The sequence below is a fragment of the Eleginops maclovinus genome, chromosome 13 (assembly GCF_036324505.1).
Source record: "Eleginops maclovinus isolate JMC-PN-2008 ecotype Puerto Natales chromosome 13, JC_Emac_rtc_rv5, whole genome shotgun sequence".
NCBI lineage: Eukaryota > Metazoa > Chordata > Actinopteri > Perciformes > Eleginopidae > Eleginops > Eleginops maclovinus.
In genome coordinates this window covers 16,274,304-16,297,882 of record NC_086361.1, presented here as the reverse complement: position 1 = coordinate 16,297,882, position 23,579 = coordinate 16,274,304, and the positions used below count along the sequence as shown (strand labels likewise).

General features: G+C 41.7%; 2 protein-coding genes across 2 annotated transcripts; one reads left to right on the top strand and one right to left on the bottom strand.

The window, feature by feature from the left end:
• Positions 1-3,618: 3,618 nt before the first annotated feature.
• itgb8 (integrin, beta 8) lies at positions 3,619-19,022 on the top strand. Its single transcript, XM_063899983.1, is given in 18 exon segments — positions 3,619-4,152; positions 5,152-5,237; positions 6,397-6,568; positions 6,681-6,787; positions 7,166-7,305; positions 7,645-7,810; positions 8,548-8,706; positions 9,110-9,205; positions 9,462-9,554; positions 10,590-10,730; positions 12,484-12,904; positions 13,047-13,214; positions 13,217-13,268; positions 13,380-13,483; positions 14,413-14,468; positions 14,470-14,530; positions 15,673-15,836; positions 17,192-19,022. Coding segments are annotated over 18 exon segments (2,409 nt in total). The 5' UTR covers positions 3,619-4,058; the 3' UTR covers positions 17,321-19,022.
• An 848-nt stretch (positions 19,023-19,870) lies between these two features.
• On the bottom strand, positions 19,871-22,475 carry sp8a (sp8 transcription factor a). The gene is made up of 2 exons (XM_063898616.1): positions 22,361-22,475; positions 19,871-21,705 (listed from the first exon to the last, which is right to left on the bottom strand). The coding sequence occupies exons 1-2, from the start codon at positions 22,379-22,381 to the stop codon at positions 20,512-20,514; spliced, it is 1,215 nt and encodes a 404-aa protein (XP_063754686.1). The 5' UTR covers positions 22,382-22,475; the 3' UTR covers positions 19,871-20,511.
• Positions 22,476-23,579: the final 1,104 nt, after the last annotated feature.

Genomic DNA, 23,579 nt, shown 5'->3' with positions numbered 1-23,579 from the left:
CCCACGCCATAACACTACCACCACCATGCTTCACTGATGAGGAGTACCCTTTGGATCATGAGGTTCTTTTAAATGGGTTTTAGCGAGCTATACTGTGGCCTTCCTATGTGGAAGGGTCTGGTGAGGTCTTCTCTTGATTTTTGACTTTGACACAGATACACCAACCTCCTGGAGATTGTTCTTGATCTGGAAAACTGTTGTGTGGGGCTTTTTCTTCACCAGGAGAAGAATTATTCTGTCATCCACCACAGTGGTCTTCTATGTTCTTTCAGGTCTTTCGGTGCTACTGAGCTCAACAGTGCATTCTTTCTTTTCAAGAATGTACCAAATAGTAGATTTGGCCACACCTAATGTTTTTGCTATGTCTCCGATGTTTTTTTTTTTATGTTCCAGCCTAATGATGGCTTGCTTCACTGATACTGACAGCTCTTTGGACTTCATATTGATAGTTGACAGCAACACATTCCAAATTAAAATAACACACTTGAAATTAATTGTAGACCTTTTTTCTGCTCCTTGTAAATGAACTAATGAGGAAATATCACACACCAGGCACAATTGTCCAATTACTTTTGGACCCTTAAAAAGGGGATACCCTGGATAAATTGTGTTGTAATTCCTACTCCATTCACCTGAACTGGATGTAAATAGCTTCAAAATAAATCCGAAAGTCTGCACTTAAAGTACACATTTATTGTTTAATTTCAAATCCATTGTTGTGGGGTACAGAGCCAAAATAATGAAAATTGTGTCAATGTCCAAATATTTATGGACCTGACTGTAGTCTGTTGCAGGGCACATTTTCAAAGAAAACTGACATCCATACAAAAGTGTGGAATCAATTCGAACCAGAGCATTTTTAGATTAAATTCAACCCAAATACGATGATGCACTCAAGTCAGAAATGATCAAAAATGAATAAACTCCACATTGTTTTTGTTACTAGAAAATGTATCTTTTTGTCTGGTATATTCATTTGCTGAAGAAGTACCTACCTTGCAGTATGTAAAACATTTTCTCTCTAAATGGTTTATCTCTATGCTCACCGCTCTGTATTGAAGGTCAACAAATACATTATTCATGAAGAACAAATGCACATTCATTTCCCAAAAGACAAACAGCAGAACTATACGATCTGTATTGTTGCCATTGTGACATTTAAATGATTAAAGTGGTTACAACAGGAACAATAGGACTCTCCATGTGACTGTCTGAACGAACACTTGGGTCGTACTATCACCACATATAATTTCAGTTCTACATTGCATTTCCAAGGAGGATACTCTTTCACTTAATCAGAATAAATACATGATATACCAATTGAGGAACAGGAACTCAAAAGGTTCCTGTCTATTTTTAGTTATCTGAGTCAATTGTCACTCTATATTCTATTTATATAGCTTTTAATTTCCTCTTAGTTTTTGCCCAGTTTTTATTGAAGCTTTACTTGAATTGTGCTTGATCAAAAAACAAGACTATTCAGTGTGCTTGTGTATGTTAATGCACTGTATGTGGGGGATGGAAATAAACTACTAAAGGGGAATTTTGTTAGATATCAGACCATGACATATTAAAGTACGAGAGGGGAACTTTGTTTGATATTTGTTTAACCATGAAATAATGACAAAATGCACTTCTTTAGAAGACGAAATGCAAAATAATCCATTATTGTGCGTTTTTTAGGCTCCCAGATACGTCAGATGACACTGAGTCACACAAACGGTAATAGCAGCTTACTTATATTGCATATTTTATAAAACGTAAACTCAATTTGCTTCAGATAAGATTAGAACAGATGTCCAACGGGGATCCTGAAGCAACTCGTATTGTATATCGTATCATATATCGTATCCTAAATTGTATCGTATATCGTATCATATATCATATTGTATATCGTGTCTTATATCGTATTGTATATAGTATCTTATATGGTATCGGAAATCGTATCTTATATTGTATCGTATCGTATTGTGTATCATATTGTATATAGGAAAGTCTAAAGTATCGCATACAGTACTGTTGTATTATCTTATCATGTATAAACATAGGAATAAACGATAAAACATAGCCAGTATAAAAATAAATAATATAAGAATACATTATTATACGCTTCAACACAAACACACACTTAACCATCCGTCTGCAACAATAAAAAAGAAATAAAAGAAACACGAACAGAAATAGGTGGGTTTGGATCTGTGCATTGGGAATCCCCACTTGGCTTCCACATCGCCGTTGACCCCTTGCTTATCCGCAAATCAACTTAAACAAAACATTTTTGGCAAAAAGAGAGTGGGAGATACATCAGTAAGTGAAACTCATTGAGATGAGTTGACTGTTAAAAGGGGGATTTGGAAAGAAAGTTCGGCAGGTTTTACAGAGGGGGAGTTGTGGGTTCGAAAATGGACATGAAATAAAAATGTGTTTGTGTGAGTGAGTGGTTGGATTGGGATGAGAGCAGACCAGCGTGATGGAAAGCGCAGCCAACTGCTAACACAAACACACCACAGGGAGAGAGAGAGAGAGAGAGAGAGAAAGAGAGAGAGAGAGAGAGAGAGAGAGAGAGAGAGAGAGAGGGCACAGAGGTTAAAAAAGGTGGGGGAGGAATGATCTAGAAGAAGAGTGTTTTGTGTCAGCCTTACAACGTTGACAGTTGTCATTAAGATTCTGATGTTGACCAGTATTGACAGGCTCGAGAGAGTGTTTACACTTGAGTCCATTAAAGTTTACTCAGCAAAGAACTGATCCATAATTTGTTCTCTAGAGCACCCCATCCATGCCCAGAAAGAGGAGACTTGTCCTCTGGCAGGGAGGAGGGTATATGAGTGCAGGGGGTTGGAATCTCAATATGAGAGATGTTTCACACACTTAGAAAACAGTGTGGGGTGTGTTTGCATAATTACCATAATTGAGAGTGACTGCTAAGAGGGCACAGACAGGGAGGTGTTTTGGCACTCCCACTCTAAAATCCCCATTTGACAAATTATTTGAACGAATGAAAGGTAAACAGATGGAGTCAAACACAGTAGATAAGGGACTTGTTTGAGTGTGAGTGGTGCAGTGGTTGAGAAGGTTTGTTGGCACATTCAGAGTCACTATTTAGGCTGCATGCCAAGGAAAACATGTCTACTTTATCAATAGACCACATGAGAAAAGCCTATATGATCAGGCCAAAGATGGAAGACTATGTGTCTTTGTCCTTGTGCGGCTGTGTTTTCCTCAAGCTTAAAATGTTGAGTTGTTTAGTAAGCCTCTGGCTCCTGCCCAGTGGAGCAGCTGGCGAGGCGAGGTTACTCCATGTCATTGGAATCTGTGCACAATGGACTCAAACCCCCTCCTCCTCCTTAGAACCAGCTTGTGAACCCCTTTGCAAGAGCTTTTTTTTTTTTTTTTACCTCCACCCCCTTTACCCCAACATCCATCCACACAGGTCCCCACACACAGGAGCCCTTAGTGTGCAATGGCTCCCTGAAGAGGCAATATAAACATCAATTCAAGGCCATGCTCAACTTCTAGTAGTAAGCTCTGTGTGTCTCTCCACCTCTCTCTCCCCTTATTTGTCTCTCTACCTTTCTGTTCCCTCCCCTCTCTGAGAGCGACGTTTCATGGCACCTCCTGCCTGAGTCAGTAGCCTACAGCGTTTATAACACACTCAGGATGTTGGTGCCGGCGCTGGTGCTCCTGCGTGTAATTCAGCTGGTCTCTGACCCGAGATGAGATTTCACCATCAGCTGTGAGACAGACGGGGGGAGACGTCGCACACCTGCGGCTTAAAGGAAATAGATGGAGGGACTTGCGCCACAGCCGACCGATTACTTCCCCTCCTCTCGTGGTCAACGGGGGAGCGCGTTTATAAGCTGATTTACCCAAAGGGATGTGAATACCTCCCCGGGATTAGAAGGTTATTGGGTGATCGACAATGCCCCGCGGCTCGGTCCGGCACTCCCGGCTTTTGTTGGTGTGGCAGCGGACGCAGGACGCCCGGTTTCCCCCGGTTCATCTCCAGTAGCTGCACAGCCTCTGCTCCTGTGTCGCCCTCCCGGTGTGGATAGGATAATATGACTTCCTGGCTCCGCACATACGGAAGTGTCCCTCTGTGTCTCCTGCTCTACTGCTTGGTGGTTGCTGTCTGCGCAGAAGACTCCAGTGCCGGTGAGTAGGGAGGCTCATTAGGGCCAATTACATCATATCCCAGCAATTAACTTGTATCATCTCAAGATGACACCAGCTGTGCTCTCTGCAGGGGGTCGATGGTTTTGAAAGTGTTTAATGTAAAGCACTCCCCAACAGATATGTTTTCTAAATAAAGAGTTCCCCTTTAAAGAAGCCAATTTATGAGAATTTTATGATTAATTTCTGTAATTATTGCATATTTCAGAGAGACTTTGAAGCAAGCAGCCAGGTTTTTAAAACGGTTTCATTTAAAATAACCTAAACGGGGTTTTGAATCGAAACCTCTTAACCCTCAGCAATAGCCCATACCATGTAAACCTCTTGTTTCAGCATGTATTGATCAGCTAAAATTAGAAGTTAAACGCTTTACCTAATTGGGTCAAAGCTGCTTGTTATTGATGCCAGGACCTGCAGCATTTCTCTGTCCTACATTCAAAGGATGTAGCTCACTGAAATGACTCAGACAATTGGATTTAGGACATGAATCACTTCAATTAATTATTAACCCCACACAATTAAAGTCAAGGTTCATGTTTTTTTCTTTCGTCACTCTGTAAAATCTTGGTGTGTACATCATGCTGCATTTTTTCCTTACAGTTGCAAAAAAGTATCTTGCATGACTGATTGGTCACTTGACTAATTTTAATTGAATTGATCATTTGTGAGTACGTATCATTCATTGATTCAAGATGAAATCCTTGGTGGGAAATGATCCATTGCTCCACTCCAACAACTCAAGCACCTGTTCCCACACTCACAGCGGTTTTCCCACTAGACAGCTGACTGAATAGCCTTACATGAGATGCTTAGTGGTGCTTCTATCATCAAAAGTTTGAATGAGATCTCTAAATATCCACAGGCTCAAGCCTGCATGGCTAGTGCTGACACACACAGTCTTTCATATGCTAATCAAAGACTCTTCATCATATTGTACTTGGCTGCCTTCCCTTTACTTTCAACCTCTTTGTCTCTCTGCAGGTGACAGTGCGTGCCGGTCTCCTAGCATCACTTCTTGTAAAGAGTGTCTCAGGCGCGGACCACAGTGTGCCTGGTGCTTCAAGGAGGTAAGAATGTGTATTAAAACATGTGTGTGACAGACGGGGGGGGGGGGGGGGGGGGGGGGGGGGGGGAGGAAGAACGTGGCATACATTCAGCAGCATTCCTCAGATGACACACCAAAGCTTTGATGCCATCCACAGATGCGAATATAATGTGTATTTTTCGGGCTTAGTGGCCTGCCCTATGACCTGTTTGTGTGTGAATGTTTCTGTGCGTGCTTTCTCATGCCGCAGGCCACAGAGACAGAGGCGCTTTCTATCTATGTGTTTAGTCTATGCGCTTAGACATATCACTGCATTTGTTTTAAAGTGTGTTGGGGTGTATCTGCTTTCTGGCTTGTCTGTCAGTGTGTCTCGTAAAGAGCCCACCCTGAATAAGCCCTGAGAAGCTGTAAAGACTTCTAGCCCCACATACAGACACACACAGACACAGACACACAGACACACACACACACACAGACACACACACACACACACACACACACACACACACACACACACACACACACACACACACACACACACACACACACACACACACACACACACACACACACACACACACACAAAATACAACGTCTAGACCAAACGTCAACATGTGTGTGTTTACAGACTTCAGGTGCTTTCCCATCCTGTGTACCCTAAACCCAAACCGACATCATTAAGTGGCTCACTGGTGTGTGAAAGCACTCCAACACCACCTCGCTTACCTCCTACACACATAACGTCACAGAGCCAGAATTAGACAAGGACTGAGGAGTTAGCAGGTATAGCGCTTGTTAAAATGCATGATCACATCTTGCCAATGACATTCTGTGTCAACGAAAACTCTGTTAGGGAAATCCTGGGAAATCACTTGGCAACTTTCTGGTATTCACAGTTTTTACAGGACAAATTATAGCCGCAGGGAAAGCCATAAAAACACAAATTTAATCTTGATAGCAGTTGTCAGTTTTCTGTTGAAAGAAGTAGTAACCTCCATAACTGTATCTGCATTATTTTCAATCCCGTGTTTCTCACAGACGGACGTACTTCTCCTGTTTCTCCTGTGTGTTTAGTTTTCTGCATCAAATTCAAAATGCTGTTATTGAATTCTGAAAATGAATTATATCAGAAGAAGATTCAAAACGGACCTTTTCATCTCTTGACCTTGTGTGACCTCTAGGACTTTCTGGATGGAGCGGTGCCGAGCCAGCGCTGCGACCTGCCGGTGAAGCTGCTCAGGAGAGGCTGTGAGCCTGAGTTCATGGAGCAGTCAGAGATCAAGGTGGAGGTCAACACCACCATCAGCGGCACTCAAGTATCCCCACGAGACATCAGCGTCACCCTCAGACCAGGTAGGGCTGGATTTGTGGCTCTAATGCAAATGTATCATTGCGTGTCATAGATCATCGGGGGTAAAGTTTTGAAACTAATTATTTTATTATGTCTCTATGTGTATGTCTATAGGTTCACAGGCCAGTGTAGTGGTGGCTGTGAAGCAGCTGAAGCGTTATCCTGTGGATCTGTACTACCTGGTTGATGTGTCGGCCTCTATGCAAGAAAACCTTGATCATGTGGGTGTTCATCAGTTTCCTTCATTGCTGAAGCTTTATATTCCTACTGTTCTAAAGGAGAGAGTGTATTTTCAAAGGTTTAAACTTAAGTATAAATCATTACACATTGTACACAAACTCCTGCATTGTATGATAGTTAGATACAAGCAGATAACAGATTGGTATTTCGTCTTTGGATTAGCTTGGATTACATTTCTTACATTTGGTCTTGGAATAAATAAGAAATAAGCTTATACTAACGACTTTAATGAATGACTTATTGCCTTATCTAACCCTCTCCTTCTTCATCCCTTTCTACTTACGTCTCCTATTGTCCTTTACTTTCCCTCGGATTCCCATTCTGCGTCCACCTACCTCTTTGTTTGTTCTGTGGTTCAGTTGAAGACAGTGGGTGTGGCACTGTCTCTTCGTATGACGGAGCACTCCTCGGACCTTCAGCTGGGTTTTGGCTCGTTTGTGGACAAGCCTGTCTCTCCTTACATCAACGTCCATCCATCCAAGATCAGCAACCCCTGCAGGTAAGACACACAACAGATTATTTATTGCTTAAAGAAACAAGGTTATCCATTTTCCTGCTATGAGAAGAATAGATATTTAACACCTTCACAGTTCGCCTTGTTATATTTCCAAGCCAACTTCTTCTTCTTTTAATGAGCCAAGAAGAGTGGTGAAAGAGTTCTTATGTAAAATTCATCAAAGCATGCTTCTTCCCTTAGTTGCTTCCAATTTTGTGTGACTTGGGAAGGAATTTGAACGTTTCGAGACAGAAACAATAAACAGACTTTTGACATTCATTCGTCCTGAGTTATACATTCCTGAATGTAGCAATTTAAAAACGTCCTCCACCGTCTCAACAGTGATTATGAGATCCGCTGTCGTCCAGCCCATGGCTTCCACCATGTCCTGAGTATGACTGGAAATATAAGCGAGTTCACGCGTGTGATCAAACGCCAGCGCATATCTGGAAACATGGACACACCTGAGGGGGGACTGGATGCCATGCTGCAAGCTGCTGTCTGCCAGGTGTGTAAATACAGATGGTGGAAAGTCAGGCTCAGTTACACAGAATGCAAAGAGAAAGTGAGTTAGGGAAAACTTCTTTCAGTTCCCTTGAGGCTTGAATATGTTCTAAAAAAAGAGCCATAACCCCAAATTTGGGAGTAAGTCTGCATGCCGGTGAAAGAGGCTTTTATTCTGGGAGATTGTGGCACTTAGCATTGGATGTTCCCCCTGGAATCCCACTAAGTAATGACACCACTGCCCGGGTATGGCTGACACATACACCCACACACGGTTGCTTGTACTACTGCAGGCTGCAGGAGGGCCAGAGTCACACCACACAGGGGGGCCTGAGCAACCAGCCAACAGGGAAACACCACAGTGGTCATCACTATAAATAAACTCTCCATGATGTCAGGCCTAATTGTAAACTCACTCAGTATTTTTCTCACACTGACGAGCCACAGGCATCAAGAGAAAGAGAGTCAGTGACTGGTGGGGATTTTCTACAGCATGCTTTTAATTTGGCATTACAGAAAGAGCTGATCACCAGGGGAACTAATGAAGCTCAGATGAGTAAAATGTTTGAATTTGCAGTTTTTCACCACATGAGTCAAAAATATAAAGCATGCACATATTTTCCACATCAGTCTGAGTAAATGTAATGATATAAGGGGGTCAAAATGAGAGAATCGATAAAACTCCTCTCCAGAAACAGAGCACATTTACACAGTCCTGATTCCTCTCTGTCTCTCCTCTAGAGAGATGTGGGTTGGCGACCCGAGGCCAAACGTCTTTTGCTCCTGATGACTGACCAGCCGTCTCACCTCGCCCTGGACAGCCGGCTGGCAGGGATAGTGACGCCACACGACGGCCAGTGTCATCTGGAGAACAATGTCTACACAGGCAGCACCACGATGGTGAGAATCTGGAAGTTACATCAATCAATTGCAGATTAAATAATAGTCAACCTTTGTCACTCAAACTAAAATATACAATGTGTGTTATACATGTACGTGTTAATTTGTCAAATTTTAGAAAGGATTAGCTTCATGTTCAAAATGTACGAGTAGTGGTCTTCCTATCTAAACTTTACCTAGAAAAAAGTACATTTTCTAAAAAGTAAATCTCTTCCTTGAAAACCAACATTGTTACACGCATATGTAGACTGTCTTTACTCGTGTGGACCAATTGATTTTAGAAAAACTTCTGTATATAAAAAAAGAAGACTTAAACTTCGTATGGTACATCAGGAGAAGAACAGAAATGCCTTCCTAAAAACATGTGTTTTTGTATTTAGTCGGTTGTTTGTCTCCTTTATAGGATCATCCCAGTATGGGTCAGTTGTCTGACAAACTGCTTGAAAACTATATGTACTCGATCTTTGCCGTGGAGAAGCAGCAGTACAAGTGGTACGAGGTAATCTCTCCCACACAACATCATCACACGTTTTAAATTTCATTAGGCAATTACATTGGTAATCTGATAAATGTGGGTCATTGGGTTCATTTTTACACAGGTTTTTCAAGGTAGTGAAAGGGAAACAAAAACTTCTTTAGATTTAGGAAACAAATATTTAAATGATGTCTGATAACTCAAATGTTTCCCCATAAGTTTATAGTTAGGGTGACAAAGTATTTAATTATTTTACCCTCATCTCCCTTTTGTTCTTTAGGAATTGGTGCGTTTGCTCCCCGGCTCCTACCTGGGAAAGTTAGGCCTCTTCCAGGCTCCAAACCTTATCGAGCTGGTGGTGGACGCATACAAGGTACAGAGCCCTCTCCTTCTTCCTCTGCACCTTCTTTCTCATTCTGGTCCTCCCTCTTATATTTCTTATTAAACCTTCAAAACAACAAGGAGAAGGACAGGGAGAAAGCGAAAGGTTACAGATTAGAGTGCAGCAGCACAGCATGAGCTGAATTCATAAGCCCACGCAGTTTCAGCACACAAGTGTTGAGGCATGAGACTCTGAGGCAACATGAACCCGGTCGTAGCTAAAAACATAAACATTTAAATTCTGAGGTTGGAGATTACTGGACATGTTTTCTGGATGCTGAAGGCTGAATGAAACTGAAAAACATGGAAGAGAACATGAGGTTAAGGAGGGGTAACGTGTGTGTGTGTGTGTTTGTGTGTGTGTTTGTGTGTGTGTGTGTGAGAGAGACAGAGAGTAGGGTTTTGTTCCGTTGGCAGGAGTCTTTGCTATAATCTAGCCTCAGGCACAGTGAGCCATTGTTTGCTTGGAGAATCTGCCGAATCCACAGATCCGGGTGAACAACACATGCATACGTGCACACACACACACACACACACACACACACACACACACACACACACACACACACACACACACACACACACACACACACACACACACACACACACACACACACACACACACACACACACACACACACACACACACACACACACACACACACACACACACACACAGAAGCTGCCATTATAATTGCTATCAGATCCCCACAGAACCATGTGTCCTAATCATGGATGAATACAAAGATGCTATTTTAGGCTCCACCTCCTTGTTCCCATAACCCCCCCTACTTCTGAAATAAAAGAGGGCTTTCTTGGGACAAGGTTAATTAATCACACTTCTCCCTTTCTGTCTCTCCATCTCACTCTCGCCTCATTACCCCCACACAGATTATATTTATTAAAAACTGTCACTTTCTTTGATGATACCCCAAATTCCCTTTAGACCAGTAATACGATACTTCTGGATATCAGGCGGGGAAGTTAATGTTACTTTTTTATCTCTCTACGCCCTCTCTCCATGCAGAGGTTGCTGTCGGAGGTGGCAGTATCAGTGTCAGTGGAGGACAAGGCAGTCAGCAGGTACTGGGTGTCGGTTTCTCCTCTCTGTCCCAATGGATCCACGGCAAAGGACCAAATGTGCTCGGGGGTGCAGCCGGACCAGACGGTACACACAAAATAATTACTCTGTCAGCATCAAAGCACACACTTTATCAAAACAGGGCAACAAATGTAGCTAAATGTTACTCATATTTCTACAGAAAATATTTGCTTTCAGCTCCTACAAACATTTACTGGCTGTATTGGATTTCTTTGACCTCTACAGTTTTACACACACACACACACACACACACACACACACACACACACACACACACACACACACACACACACACACACACACACACACACACACACACACACACACACACACACACACACACACACACACACACACACACACACACACACACACACAGTCTGAGAGTTTAAGATTTGGTAAATAAGCAGATTGAGCGGATCAAAGGCTGTGCTTAACAGGAAAAGATTTCCACGTGATTCTATGACCTATTTGTTCTAAAATCCTTTGTTGAAGGCCTTTATGCAATCAAGTAGGACATTTCTCTCTATTATCTGTTCCATTTATTCACAACAAACTTTAATATTCTGCTTTTCTAACCGAAGGCTATTTTCAAAAAACAATTTCAACCAAATAACTTCCCTTTTGTTACTTATTTTTCCGTACATTTGAGTTTTTTCTAAACTGCCAATGAGACTCCTCTTCTCCATAGGGGGCTCTTAACTTTCTCAACCACCAAGATGCTTAATGAGTGCTCTATAAAAACTCCATTGTGCAAACAGGCTGGAGTTCAGCCCTTTAATCCATGGGCGGATTAAAGTGAATTATGGAAAGTACCCACAATTACCAGAAACGAGATAAAAAAATCAAGTGAAAAGTTTTCTTGTAAGCCTCGGAATGCACAATTTAGTAAACACATGAACGGATACATTATTCACAGTAAGTTACGTTTCACTTTCAGCTAACTATGTTGGATAAATAACAAGGAAGTCTTTAAATCTTTTAATAGGTAATAATTGTGTAGTGAGGTTCAAGGGGGAACACATATTTTTAGCCTGCTGCCTTTCTCTGCATCTGTGTAGGATTTCTAAAGCTACAGCTGACTTGTTAGATATAGTCCACTGTTCATCTTATTTTATGGTGTGTTGACCTTTCTTGCCTTCCCTTAGATAAATAGTCACTCCACAAGCACAATCAGTGGTGCTGGTCATTAAATAAAAGTAATGCGCAATAAGTATCTGTTATCTTTGATTGTGGATTCAAATTAAATAAGCAATTTAAAACAGTTGTCAGCACAAGCGTCTACTTTCTGATATCACTTGCTAAAATGGTAATCATTCCTGTAGAGTCTTTAGTTCACGCTTTAATTTCCCCACCTCAAATAGTGCAATTCTTTTTATGTGGGAATCTATCTTGCCTGCAGCTTGTTCAAAATGCAGCAGTAAAAAAAGCCTCACTGGTCCCAGGAAGAGAATCCATATCTCCCCTGCACAGGCCGCTTAGCCTTAAGCCTTTTTAACTATCTGTATAAGGACAAACTGGACGACTCTCTGTCTTTAGACGTTGGCGTTTTCGCTGTTGCCACCTTGGTTTTATGCATTGCCCTAAAGCATATCCTGTCCTGACTTAAACCTAGCGTATAAGACCATAAAGTTATTAGAAAAATGCCGACTGAGGTAATAAATCAAGTGAGAATTAGGGTTTTTTTCCAATTACAATTATTTTAGTATCCCAACATGTCACTCCATGCTGGATATTTGAGAGAATGCAGGGTTAAAGCATTTTCACGTTTGCTTCACTGAACCGCAGTAGAGAACTAAATGTTTGTCTCCCTATACAGGTGTACTTCAATGTCACCATCGGCATGCACTCTTGTCCCGACAACGGGGAAGATGAAGATGTAACAGTGGTGGTTCGACCAGTGGGTTACAATGAATCCACCGTGGTTAGGATCCACTCTAAATGCACCTGCAGTTGTGGACCAACGAGGCGCTGCAATGACGACAGCCAATCACCATGCAGAGGAACACAAGAGAGCACCATTCAGGAGCAGAGGCCGCATAACGGACTAATTAAAAAGTCAGACCGAGATTCAAACTGGAGTTGCCGAGCGGATGGGTCTGAAGAGGTCTGCAGTGGTCGGGGAGTGTGTGATTGTGGATGGTGTTTGTGTGATGAGACCAGGCTTGGGACAGTTTATGGGAAATACTGCGAGAAAGATGACTTCTCCTGCCCGTACGAAGGGGGATCTATGTGTGGAGGTAAGGGAGGAACCTCAAAATAATTGTGCTATTACTTTAAGTTCATAGAAATATCACAAGAGCTAGAAAAACACTTTTAGTAAGTAACGCCACATCTCCGTTTGCTTCTTTAACCTTCTTTCTATTTGTCCGTCTATCTCAGGTCGTGGTGTGTGTGTGTCAGGCGAGTGTGTGTGTGAAGACGGCTGGACAGGTGATAGCTGTGGTTGTCCCATCTCCACAGCAACCTGCCAATCAGCCAACGGCTTGATTTGCAGCGGCCAGGGCACGTGTGTGTGCGGCAAGTGTGTGTGCGACGACCCGAGACAAACTGAGACTTCTGTGAGAGATGTCCCACCTGCCAAAGCACCTGCCAATCATACTGGTACTTATTGGTGAACACAAAGCATGATGGGAACTCTTCAAGAACAATTTTAATGTGAAACTGACATTATTGTGTTGTTGTTTTTTTTCTCTCTCTCTCTCTCTCTCTCAGGAAGTGTATTGACTGCCACCTGTCTCAAGGCTTTACTCAAAAAGAGGCGGGACACTGCAACAACACCTGTGCATCATTGGTGGGATACATGGATGATGTTTTAGGTAAAGCCAGTTTAGAAAATGACATTTATTGCACCTTTTACACGTGTACTTTGTAGTTCTGTTTATCTGAAGATAGTTGGGTTTTAGATGTGTCTGTTTCAAGGTCTGAGCTTCCTTATTGTCAAAAAGATCCATCTTTTCATTTCTGATTTGACTAAAAACTTAAGTAACTTAACAACGGGTTGAAAAAAATCTATTTCGCCTCCGACCACGCTCGACAGTGCAGCTTGGAAAGCAGATGGACAAAGTTGTTAGACAGCTGGTGAATATTTAAGCCAAATGTGTTTTTCAGAGAGAAAAGAAAACTGAATATTGGTCATGAACTCATGACTCAATATTCATAAACACAGCTTCAACATGAATATGAATTTCTTCTGTGTGCTGCATCTTTAAGTCGTCATGCTGGACAACTTGTTCAGCCTAATGGTTTTATAAGCTGAAAATTATGACTTGGAGTAATATTTGAGCAATATTACACTCTTCTTTAAGCTCTGGAAAAAATGGCTTAAATGCTGCATTATGCTTGTCCACCCTCTAGTCAACGCGCTTCTCTGTCTGCTGTTTGGTGCTGGAGAAACAACAACAACAAGTTGACCTTTTCCAAATAAAAACAGCTACCTACTGCAGCGGAAAATTGCAGAAAAGGCAATTGAAGAGTTGGGAGACAATTCATTGGATTTGTTACTGCCAGTGACACCTTTTATATTACAGTAATTTGAACATATATCAACATCATATATCAACAAAATATCGATTGGAGCAGCTTCAAAGTGAAAACTAAAGAGCTGTAAAACGCAGAAGCTCTCTTGCAATGCTAGTCTCATCGATTCTTCTGTTTTTAGTAATCCTGGAGGATATTCACTAGAGCTTGGAGCTTAACATGTCTGGAATGAAAAACATTTCACTTCAACTTCCTCTCTCTGTTTCAGGCCAAGCAGGGGAGAAGTGGATTCAGTGTATGTACATCAGCAATGACAGCTGTCGGCTATCGCTTCCAAACAAGCTCTCAGTCCGGTCAGACGCAGCTTCACATAAGCACAAGAGCAGGTACAATGTCAACACACAAACACAAACAGGTCGATTCAAGGTCACTTCCGTTGCTACCATTGCTGCACTACGGCACCCTGGTGTATTTGACTCAGCAAGCCCGCTGTCAGTTTGACAGCTGTATTTTACATTTCCCGTCAGTTCCCAGCTCACCTTCTTTCTTTTTACAGCCATACAACCCAAGCATACACACACACACTATTTAAAACACACTAGTAGACACACACATGGCCTGGGTTACACACACACACACACACACACACACACACACACACACACACACACACATACAGACACACACATAACTGCACTTCCAAGTGTTACAGTTCATCCCCGCCTTCCCCACATTTGGAACAGCACCATTCATTGTGTGCGCCACCCCCCGTTTTCCCCCTATCCCCTCAACCCCCCACCCCTCCATCCAACGGGACACTGTCTTCCGGCTCACACCCACTCCTCCCGGGTGCAGCAGGAGCCAGGTCTCCATGGTTACCCTGTTACAAAATGTCAGAGCTCTCTTTGGGCTCTTTGTGTTTAGCGATGAGCCCGTCATCCACACATGCTGCCCGGCTGATAAACAGCCAGGGGACCACTGGCACAGTGCGCCGTACAAAAGTCCTACGTTCAATATCTTAAGTAAAAGTACACAAGTATTGGCATCAAATTATACTTTAAGTACCAAAGGTAAAAGTACTTTTGGTACTTAATGTCCCATTTCAGAATCATATTTAAATTAGCAGATAAGCTAGTTTAATTACTTTATACGACTGCGCAGTATCTTAACCTATAATTATACAGTACAACATAGTTTATGTATTAGTACATTTATATTTTGTATTGTGGTAAAGTAACTAGTAACTAATTGTGTTTATTAAATAAAGTGGAGTAAAAAGTAAAATATAGGCTTCTAAAATGTACTGGAGTAGAAGTAACATAAAACGGAAATACTAAGTACCCCCAAATCATACTTAAGTACACTAGATTAAATGTACTTCAATCAGAATTGTATAGCTATTTGAGTATTTTCGTTTCACATCCAGAGGAAAAATGTGTGTATACAAACTGTTTTTCCATCACACTTAGAACCATCCTGTTCCAGTTCTTGCCACTAAAAGCGAATGTGTGTGTGTCCGTGTCCATAGAGTGTGCCAGCAACAGCCGGCTGGTAGGAACGTTCCTGTGCGTGTGTGCTCTGACGGCGCTGTGCGGGATGGTGGTGGTGGCTGTGTTGCGGCTGGTGCTACTGAAGAGAAACCGGACACCAGAGGGCGCTACTGAGGACCCAGTCTATTACTGCACTGGAAAGGTGAGCCTTTTAAATTCAACGATGCTCAGTGGTGGCGAAAGGACTCAAGACATTTACTTAAGTAAAAGTAAAAACACTTAAAAGTTATCTTTGTGCAGAAAAGCTTTTTCCGGAATAGTATCTCTATATTATCTCACTGGATTATAATTATTATTTTTTTGCATTAATGTGAACAAAATGTTTGTTTTGCAGTCGGAAAGGTGGCGATAACTAATGACTGTTTTTACACTCAGTAACTTAATCTATAATAGTACATCATAGGTCATTTTGCTCTTTAATATTTGTATTAATAATATGAACCTGGAAAGTAACTAGTAACTAATGTTGTCAAATAAATGCAGTGATGTAAAATGTACAATATTTGCTTTCAAAATGTAGTGTAGTAGAAGTGTGATGAAGCAGTAGTTCAGTACTTCAGTGAATGTACTTAGTTACTTTCCACCTCAGGATTTGCTTGAGGTGGTCTTCAAGACAGCAGGGTTTTAATTGAGGGGAGGTTGACGTGTTTCTGTAGCCCTCAGAGGAATAGGGACTCCTCAACTCTCCGGGATATTTTTGTTCATGTGTAGTGATCACTGAAAGCAGCAGTGTGGAATGTGAGCCTGCTGTTAGAGGTACAGCTGTATTTTACATTTCCTCTCAACTCCCAGCTCGACACCAAAAATGTCCAGATTTGTGACTTTACAATGATGTACAGCACCTTTGAGAAGAAGGAAACTATGGATATTTTAAATGAGGGGCTGACTGAATATATGTGTGTCTAAACTAGCGTGAAATTGTTTGAAAACACGTCATTATTCATGGTTTGCCACAAAAAGTCTAAATGATAGTGCTGATTATAGACTGTAAAAATGTATGCATTCTTACGTATAGTATGATTTAACAGAGTATTTACACTAGCTGGGAGTTTTGCAGGTGTTTTAGAGCTGTACTTCTTTAGAGACTGATTTTAACGCAGGAGACATCTGTTCATGTTTTTATGTATTTGTTATGTAACTTCGCCACTTACCAATTCATTTTACCCAATCCATATCTTTTACTCGTCTTAACCAAGTTGTAACCTGTGGATATAGAAGTTAATGTTGACGACGTAATCATATGAGACGCTAAAAATGACATTTGTTGATACACATTTTAAGTAGAACACACAAAATGAGCAATAACTTTTCCCAAGTTATGCAAACTGCTTTATGAGGATACGTTGCAGGGACAGAGAACAGTTGTACAACCTAACCCACATAAAAGGACTAAAGACGACGATATATCATCTTCTGCTGTGCTAAATTTGAACTTACATGACTCCCCACAATTACAGAAATGCTTATTACTGACTGCACATTTCTGTCACACTTCAGGAACTCTCATACATCCCTACAAGCAATGAGAAGACAGTAACTTACAGGAGGGAGTGTCCACCTGACCATCCTGTGGGGATGCACATCCAGGATTCCAAGATGCCCCTGGGTGACCCCTGGCCGTACTAAGCAAGGACAGAAGAAAGTCAGTATAGAGAAGAAAAGTCAAATAAAGGCTTCTCTTCAGCTTCTAAATGATCATTAAACTTCAACCAGCTAAACGTGGAGACTGATAATGATAAACTAAACTATGAAAACCTCCATGGAATCACATTTGTAAAATGACCTGACCGAACTCTCATCAACTGTGTGTGTGGCCAGTATCCAGGAAATGGAGATGAAACAAAGAGCGAGTACTCCATCTCCTCATCCTCTGTAGCAGCAAGGAGGCTGCTTCTCCCACAGGGTGATCACTCCTCGCTTTTTTTTGTCTGTGGTGTGTGTGTGTGTGTGTGTGTGTGTGTGTGTGTGTGTGTGTGTGTGTGTGTGTGTGTGTGTGTGTGTGTGTGTGTGTGTGTGTGTGTGTGTGTGTGTGTGTGTGTGTGTGTGTGTGTGTGTGTGTGTGTGTGTGTGTGTGTGTGTGTGTGTGTGGTGAAGATAGGTGCATTTATTCTCAATCTAGGTGGTATATTTATGATTCTACAGTGAGAACACTATATGTTTAAAGATTATGGGATTGTGTGAAACTACAAAACTCAAACTGAATAATCTCCCTGTCTTAGTCTGCCCCCTTGTGGCCAGATTGAGGTATGACATGTTTTTCTGCATTAATACTGTCAACACATTACTGACCTCATCTGTACTGCCTTGGGATTTACAGTCATTCCCAAAGCACACCAATGACTGTATTTCTTGATTTGATCAGATCTTCAGTCATTTTTGGTACGTAGTTTATTTGTTGCATTTTTTTTAATGGACCAACTGCATTGCAAATTACTGTTACTTTATGGATTTTTTCTACCATTAGTGAGAATATAGTTTCATGTGTTTCATATTAGGTTTAGACTTGCACTAGAGCCATTGTTTTGCATTATACTACTGAAACCTGTGGGTCTCTGGGTTAGAAAAGCTGTGATATTGGGTTTTAAATGATTTTGCTAAATGTTGGGCATTACAAGATACGTACTAAGTGCATTCAAGGCCAATGTAACAAATCCCACAACTCTGCGATAACAATAGATTGAAAAATCATGTATAAAAAATCTATTAATGGCAACTTCTTCATCAAACTCCTACACATGCAGCCTCTTTAACAGCTACAGCAGCAGGACTGTGTCTGCAGGCATCTGCTGATCATCGCAAAACCATTACTGACAGGGTTTGGACTCAAACTCCTTTACAAATGAGCTCCGAAGGTACTGAGATTAGAGGTGGAAGTAAAACCTTATGCACTATATCCTCTGAATCCAGAGTGCCAGTTGCATGGCGTCTTGTTAAAACATTTGCTTGCCCAATCCTGTTCCTGTCTTTGAATTTTATGTAACACAATGTTGTTTACAGCAATAGCTGCACTCTTTTACTGTAAGTCGGGAACACTAATTATAATTTATTGTGATTTTGTTTTCTTTCTTTTTTATTTATGATAATTCTGCTATTTTATGAGAAGGTGACTGGAGTTATAGGCTGTAAGAACAGTTTGTGTTTATGAAGAGCAGTCTCTATCTTTAACCATGAGAATAGTTCAGCAATAAGGTTATAATCATCTCATTTAACCCGGCACTGAGTTCAGAGTAACAACAGCACTTTTATGTGTAGTTCTGCTAGCAAAAATGTGACTAGTTGTGTAGCATGAATATTTGCATCGCAATAAAATGTGCAAGATTTTTTATTAGCAGCTCTTGAGATTTTACGTTTTTTTTACCAACTGGTTGTGTGTATGATATGTTTACAGTATGTTTGTAACAGGGGAAAATGAGACAGGGCTGATTTTTGGTAAAATGCTAAAATATGGCAGCCCCAAATGAAGAAAGGCACGATTCCTATACCAATCTAGCCTGCATTTTACACTCTATATAAAGATAATGTTTTGCATTTCGTTTTGTGAACATTTTTACATTAAAAAATATATTTGATGCAATCAAGACAATGTGGGATTAACCCATGTGGTCCAAAAATAGGGTGTCCATAAAAAGTGAACACTAGGTGGAGATGCACTCTAAGGAAACTGAGATGTGTAAACATTGAAGCAACACAGAGAAGTGTAAAAGAATATAATGCTTGACTAATGATCAAATAGTATTATTTTTATCAGCATTGTAACGAGAATTTAGAATAATTTCAATACTTTGATCAGGGAAATTAATTTTTCGCAGCATGCTACAGCATTGCACGCCACAGTGCAACTGAAATGTTAGCTGAAGTTTGAGTTTGTTTGATATAATGGTGCATGTCTGTCAATGATAAGCTACATCTAGCCATATACCAATCAAAACACCAGTCAAAGTCAGAAAATGGATTATACAATGTGATGAATTAGCAGTTAATTATTAATTGCTGCAATTTTGATTCTTAAATGATGGTGTATTTTCTTCCTGGTTTAGGATAGTCAGGATAATAAAAATTATTTACTGTTTCATATTTGTAACTCAAAAAATAAAACTCCTTAATCAAAGATAATGTTAAAAAAAAATGCAAAAGTTAAATCAAACGCAGGTTTGAAGAGAAACAAACTACTGCATGTCCCAACATGTTATGTTTTATTCAGAAATTGAGTAAGTATAATCACCTACAGGCATAGATAAATCTGAACAATTTAGTCTTTTAAACAAACATCTCGATAAATACAAATTTAGCGCGATCATGTCAAAAAATAATCCATATAATGATATAACAGTTTAATTCTAAACAAAAAGTTGTTTGCAGAATAAATTAGCCGCATATAACATGTAATCAAATAACACAAGTCTGAAAAAAACTGTTGAGTACAAATGTAGGTATGAGGTAATGACACAGTGTTTATCCACAGCTGAAGTTCATCGTAAAGTGCCATTTCTGTTTTTAAGTATCCAAGAAAACACTCTCCATACAGGATGGTACAGTGTAATCAAATGCATGGCGGTTCTAGACAGATTTCACTGGTTTCATTTATTTGATTTCTTAATATTTGTGTTGACAGATTTTGTTTCAGTAACTTAGTTTCAATTCATTCAATAAAATTACTGAAAAGAAACCCATTCCTGCCCCAGGTTACAGCACAGTTTTGGCTGCAACATGAACAACATGTTGGAGGGGGCCACAGGGCAAGCATAGTTTTGCCGCCCTAGAACGGCCAATGATAAAATATGCCCACGTGTTGCTTTGTTCCTGCTTAGTTTTGTAAATTATTCCACAGCACTCTGTCTCTCGGTGGCTGGGACGTGAAGCCCAGGAGACTGGTTTGGGCTTCCGGAGAGGCTATTGTCCGTGTCACTGCTGCCTTTACCAAGTCCCGGTTCCGCGCTATCCTCTGAGCCCTCTGCACTGTGCGTTCTCACGTGTTTGGCGAGGTGGTCTGAGCGCATGAACCGTTTGTGGCACGTGGAGCATTCGAAGCGCTTCTCCCCGGTGTGCGTGCGTAAATGCCGCTGGAGCTCATCCGAGCGCGTAAAGCGTTTCCCACAGAAGAGCCAGTTGCAGACAAACGGCCTCTCCCCGGTGTGCCAGCGCAGGTGAGCCTTCAGGTGAGACGTCTTGCCGTAAACTTTGCCACAACCTGGGATGTGGCAGCTGTGCAGGCCCCTTCTCCGCGGGCTCGTGCCGCCCTGGCCGAGGCTCTCTGCCTCCTGGCAGTTCGGGCAGTCGCACGTGGCTCTGCCAGAGTAGCGCCTCGAGGAGGAGCGGGACGATGCAGGCAGAGAAACGACAGGAGTTCCTGTCGTCGTGGACTCTGTGTAGGGGGTCGGGACGGGTGGCCTGAATCCGTCAAACAGGTGCTGTGTGGCTGGGAGCAGGTGCTGAGAAGCCCCGTGCCCGAAGGCAGAGCTGTATTCGGTGCTGTAGCCGCTCAGAGGAGAGGTTAAACCGGCTGGACTCTGTGTGTCCACCCAACTGGATCCCATGTCCCACCAAGCAGCAGACCCATTACTGACATCTCCCACTGGTTTGAACCATGACTCGTAGGGATGTGTGTGCATCCTGGGATACATCCCTGTTATGCTTTCCACCGAGGAGGGGAATTTAGTCAGATACATGGATCTCTGTACGTGCGCAGGATCAGTAACACTGTTGTCTGATGGAACACAGGTTTGGTACATTGAATAATCATTCCCAAAAGCAGAGTTGGTCACTGAGAAAGCGCTGGAGTTCTCCGTCATTCCGGTCCCGTTACTCCTGGAGGTAGAGGGAACCCCAAGGGAAGTGAAGCATGCACCGAGGCTGCTGTGTCCCGGGGCCCCTCTCTTCCACGGATGAAAGCCCTTCACGAATCCAGGGGCTCCATCGGAGAGAGCAGGGGAGCATGAGGGGCTGGGCTCACCGATCCTGCTGCAGGTGGCGGCCAACATTGCCAGCGGCGCGCTGCCGAGCCGGGGCTCCTCCTGTGGGGAACACGCAGACACATTTAGACCTGTCACTACAGAGTCACGGCTAAACATGGTGTGCGTAAAGACGCACAAAAATATCAGACACTTAACTTTTGGCCTCGCAGATGAAGCCCAGAATTAAGGTGACACGGTGAAAGCTTTACAGACAGTGATCCGCTGAATTACATCTATCAGACAATGGAGGAGCGTCTACAAATTGTCAGCCAACACAAACGACAATACTGCAGGTAAACGTTTTCATATTATTAATTACTAACTAAATTGATGATAGCCCCATACTTTATCGTTACTACATTTATTAAAATACAGTGGCAAGGTTTCTGAAATAAGTATTTAACAGTACCTCATCATTTCACTTTAATAACAAGCATTTAGCTCAACATGGGCCAGCTTTTACTAACTCAGACATGATCCGTGAAAACAGGTAAGAAAACCGACGATTGAAAACAACTGCTGTCTACTGACTAATAAAGTATTTCACAATACTAAGTCTACAGTACAAACATTAACGTTTATCGGAGTTGAACAAAGTACGGAATCAACTTCGTCTCCTGAATTCCAAATACGAACAGGGGCCCTTAAGGACAGTAAAATAAATACCTTTCGCAATTTCTCGGACAAGGATGTTTTGGCAAATTGTTAAACTTACCCCGAGCATTGTAGCAGCCATGGTCTGTGATATCTTCGTCTGAGTGTGTGTGTGTGTGTGCTCGCACTGACGAGATGTGATGAGTGTGTGTTTCCTCTCGGCTGCTTTAGTAGTTGTAGCGTCTTCGTGGCTTTGAAGTGCCGCTAAGAGCCCGAGGACCAATCAGAGACCAGCTCACACTGTCGCTAAATATTTGGCCTATAAGTCGTTGTCGTATATTTGAAAAGTGAAGTCTCGCGAGTGGCGCGCTCCAAATTGCAACAAATTGGAGAAATATGAAGTTATAGACAATACATTCAGTGGAGCTTTTAAAACAAAACACACCCTACACACTTACCTACAAACAGATGCTGTCTGTATGCCTATGTGCCATTATTTAGTTAATTCTTAGGACGCTTTTATTTTGTATTATTGGTTTTTTAATGCAGATTTTTTATCATTTATTTGAGCTCAAACAGCTCCATGGTGAACCACGAAAAGAGTGCAAAATGTCAAAAACAACAGCACTCTTGAGAGGGGCACCTTGTAGACCGTTTAGACAAGTGTTTTCTTTGTACGTAAAAAAGTAATTCCTGTAATGTTTTGAATGTTTCAGAAAGAAAAGCTGTTTATGCTATTGGTGTTGTTGTTGTTGTTGTTGTTGTTTTAACTGATGTTGTGCAGCCATACAAAGGGAAAGGCTGATGAATGAGAGGCAGGCCCTGTCCGTCCCATCCTGTCCCTGGGGCGGATCTACTCAGCCCTGGGGCAGGGAGGGGAGGACACCACCACTGCCTCCGCAATTTCATCTCATTCAACAGAAAACAAATGTTGTCTTTCAAAAAACACCTCTTCCTGTGCTTTCCTCAGTTTTATAGAGCATTTAAATACTGGCCCAAGCTCAGTCTCTATCTGCATGACTATGAGGGAGCACTTTCATCACTTGAATGTAAACAGGTAAATAGGAAATCCTAAATCATGCATGTTTAACCTATATGACGTCACACATGCTGGGAATAACCTAGAATGATCCTCAGCCTCTTAATATATGTGCAAAACCAAAGAGGGAGCATTTCATTTGAATTTCAAATTTAATAAACCAGCAGGATTTAATCCATTTTCTTCATTTGTTTGGTATTAACTGCTTCCTTGCCCTTTCTTCATCTCTATTGTGCTATTACCAGCCTGAAGGAAGTCAGCTGGACACACATAGACGGAAAAGTTAATCACATTCCTCATC

Bases quoted from the DNA above. Each gene is read 5' to 3' on its own strand.
- sp8a (XM_063898616.1), bottom strand. From the start codon at position 22,381: ATGGCTGCTACAATGCTCGGG. The intron at 21,706-22,360 runs GTAAGTTTAACA...TGTTCCCCACAG, and splicing joins TGGCTGCTACAATGCTCGGG to GAGGAGCCCCGGCTCGGCAG.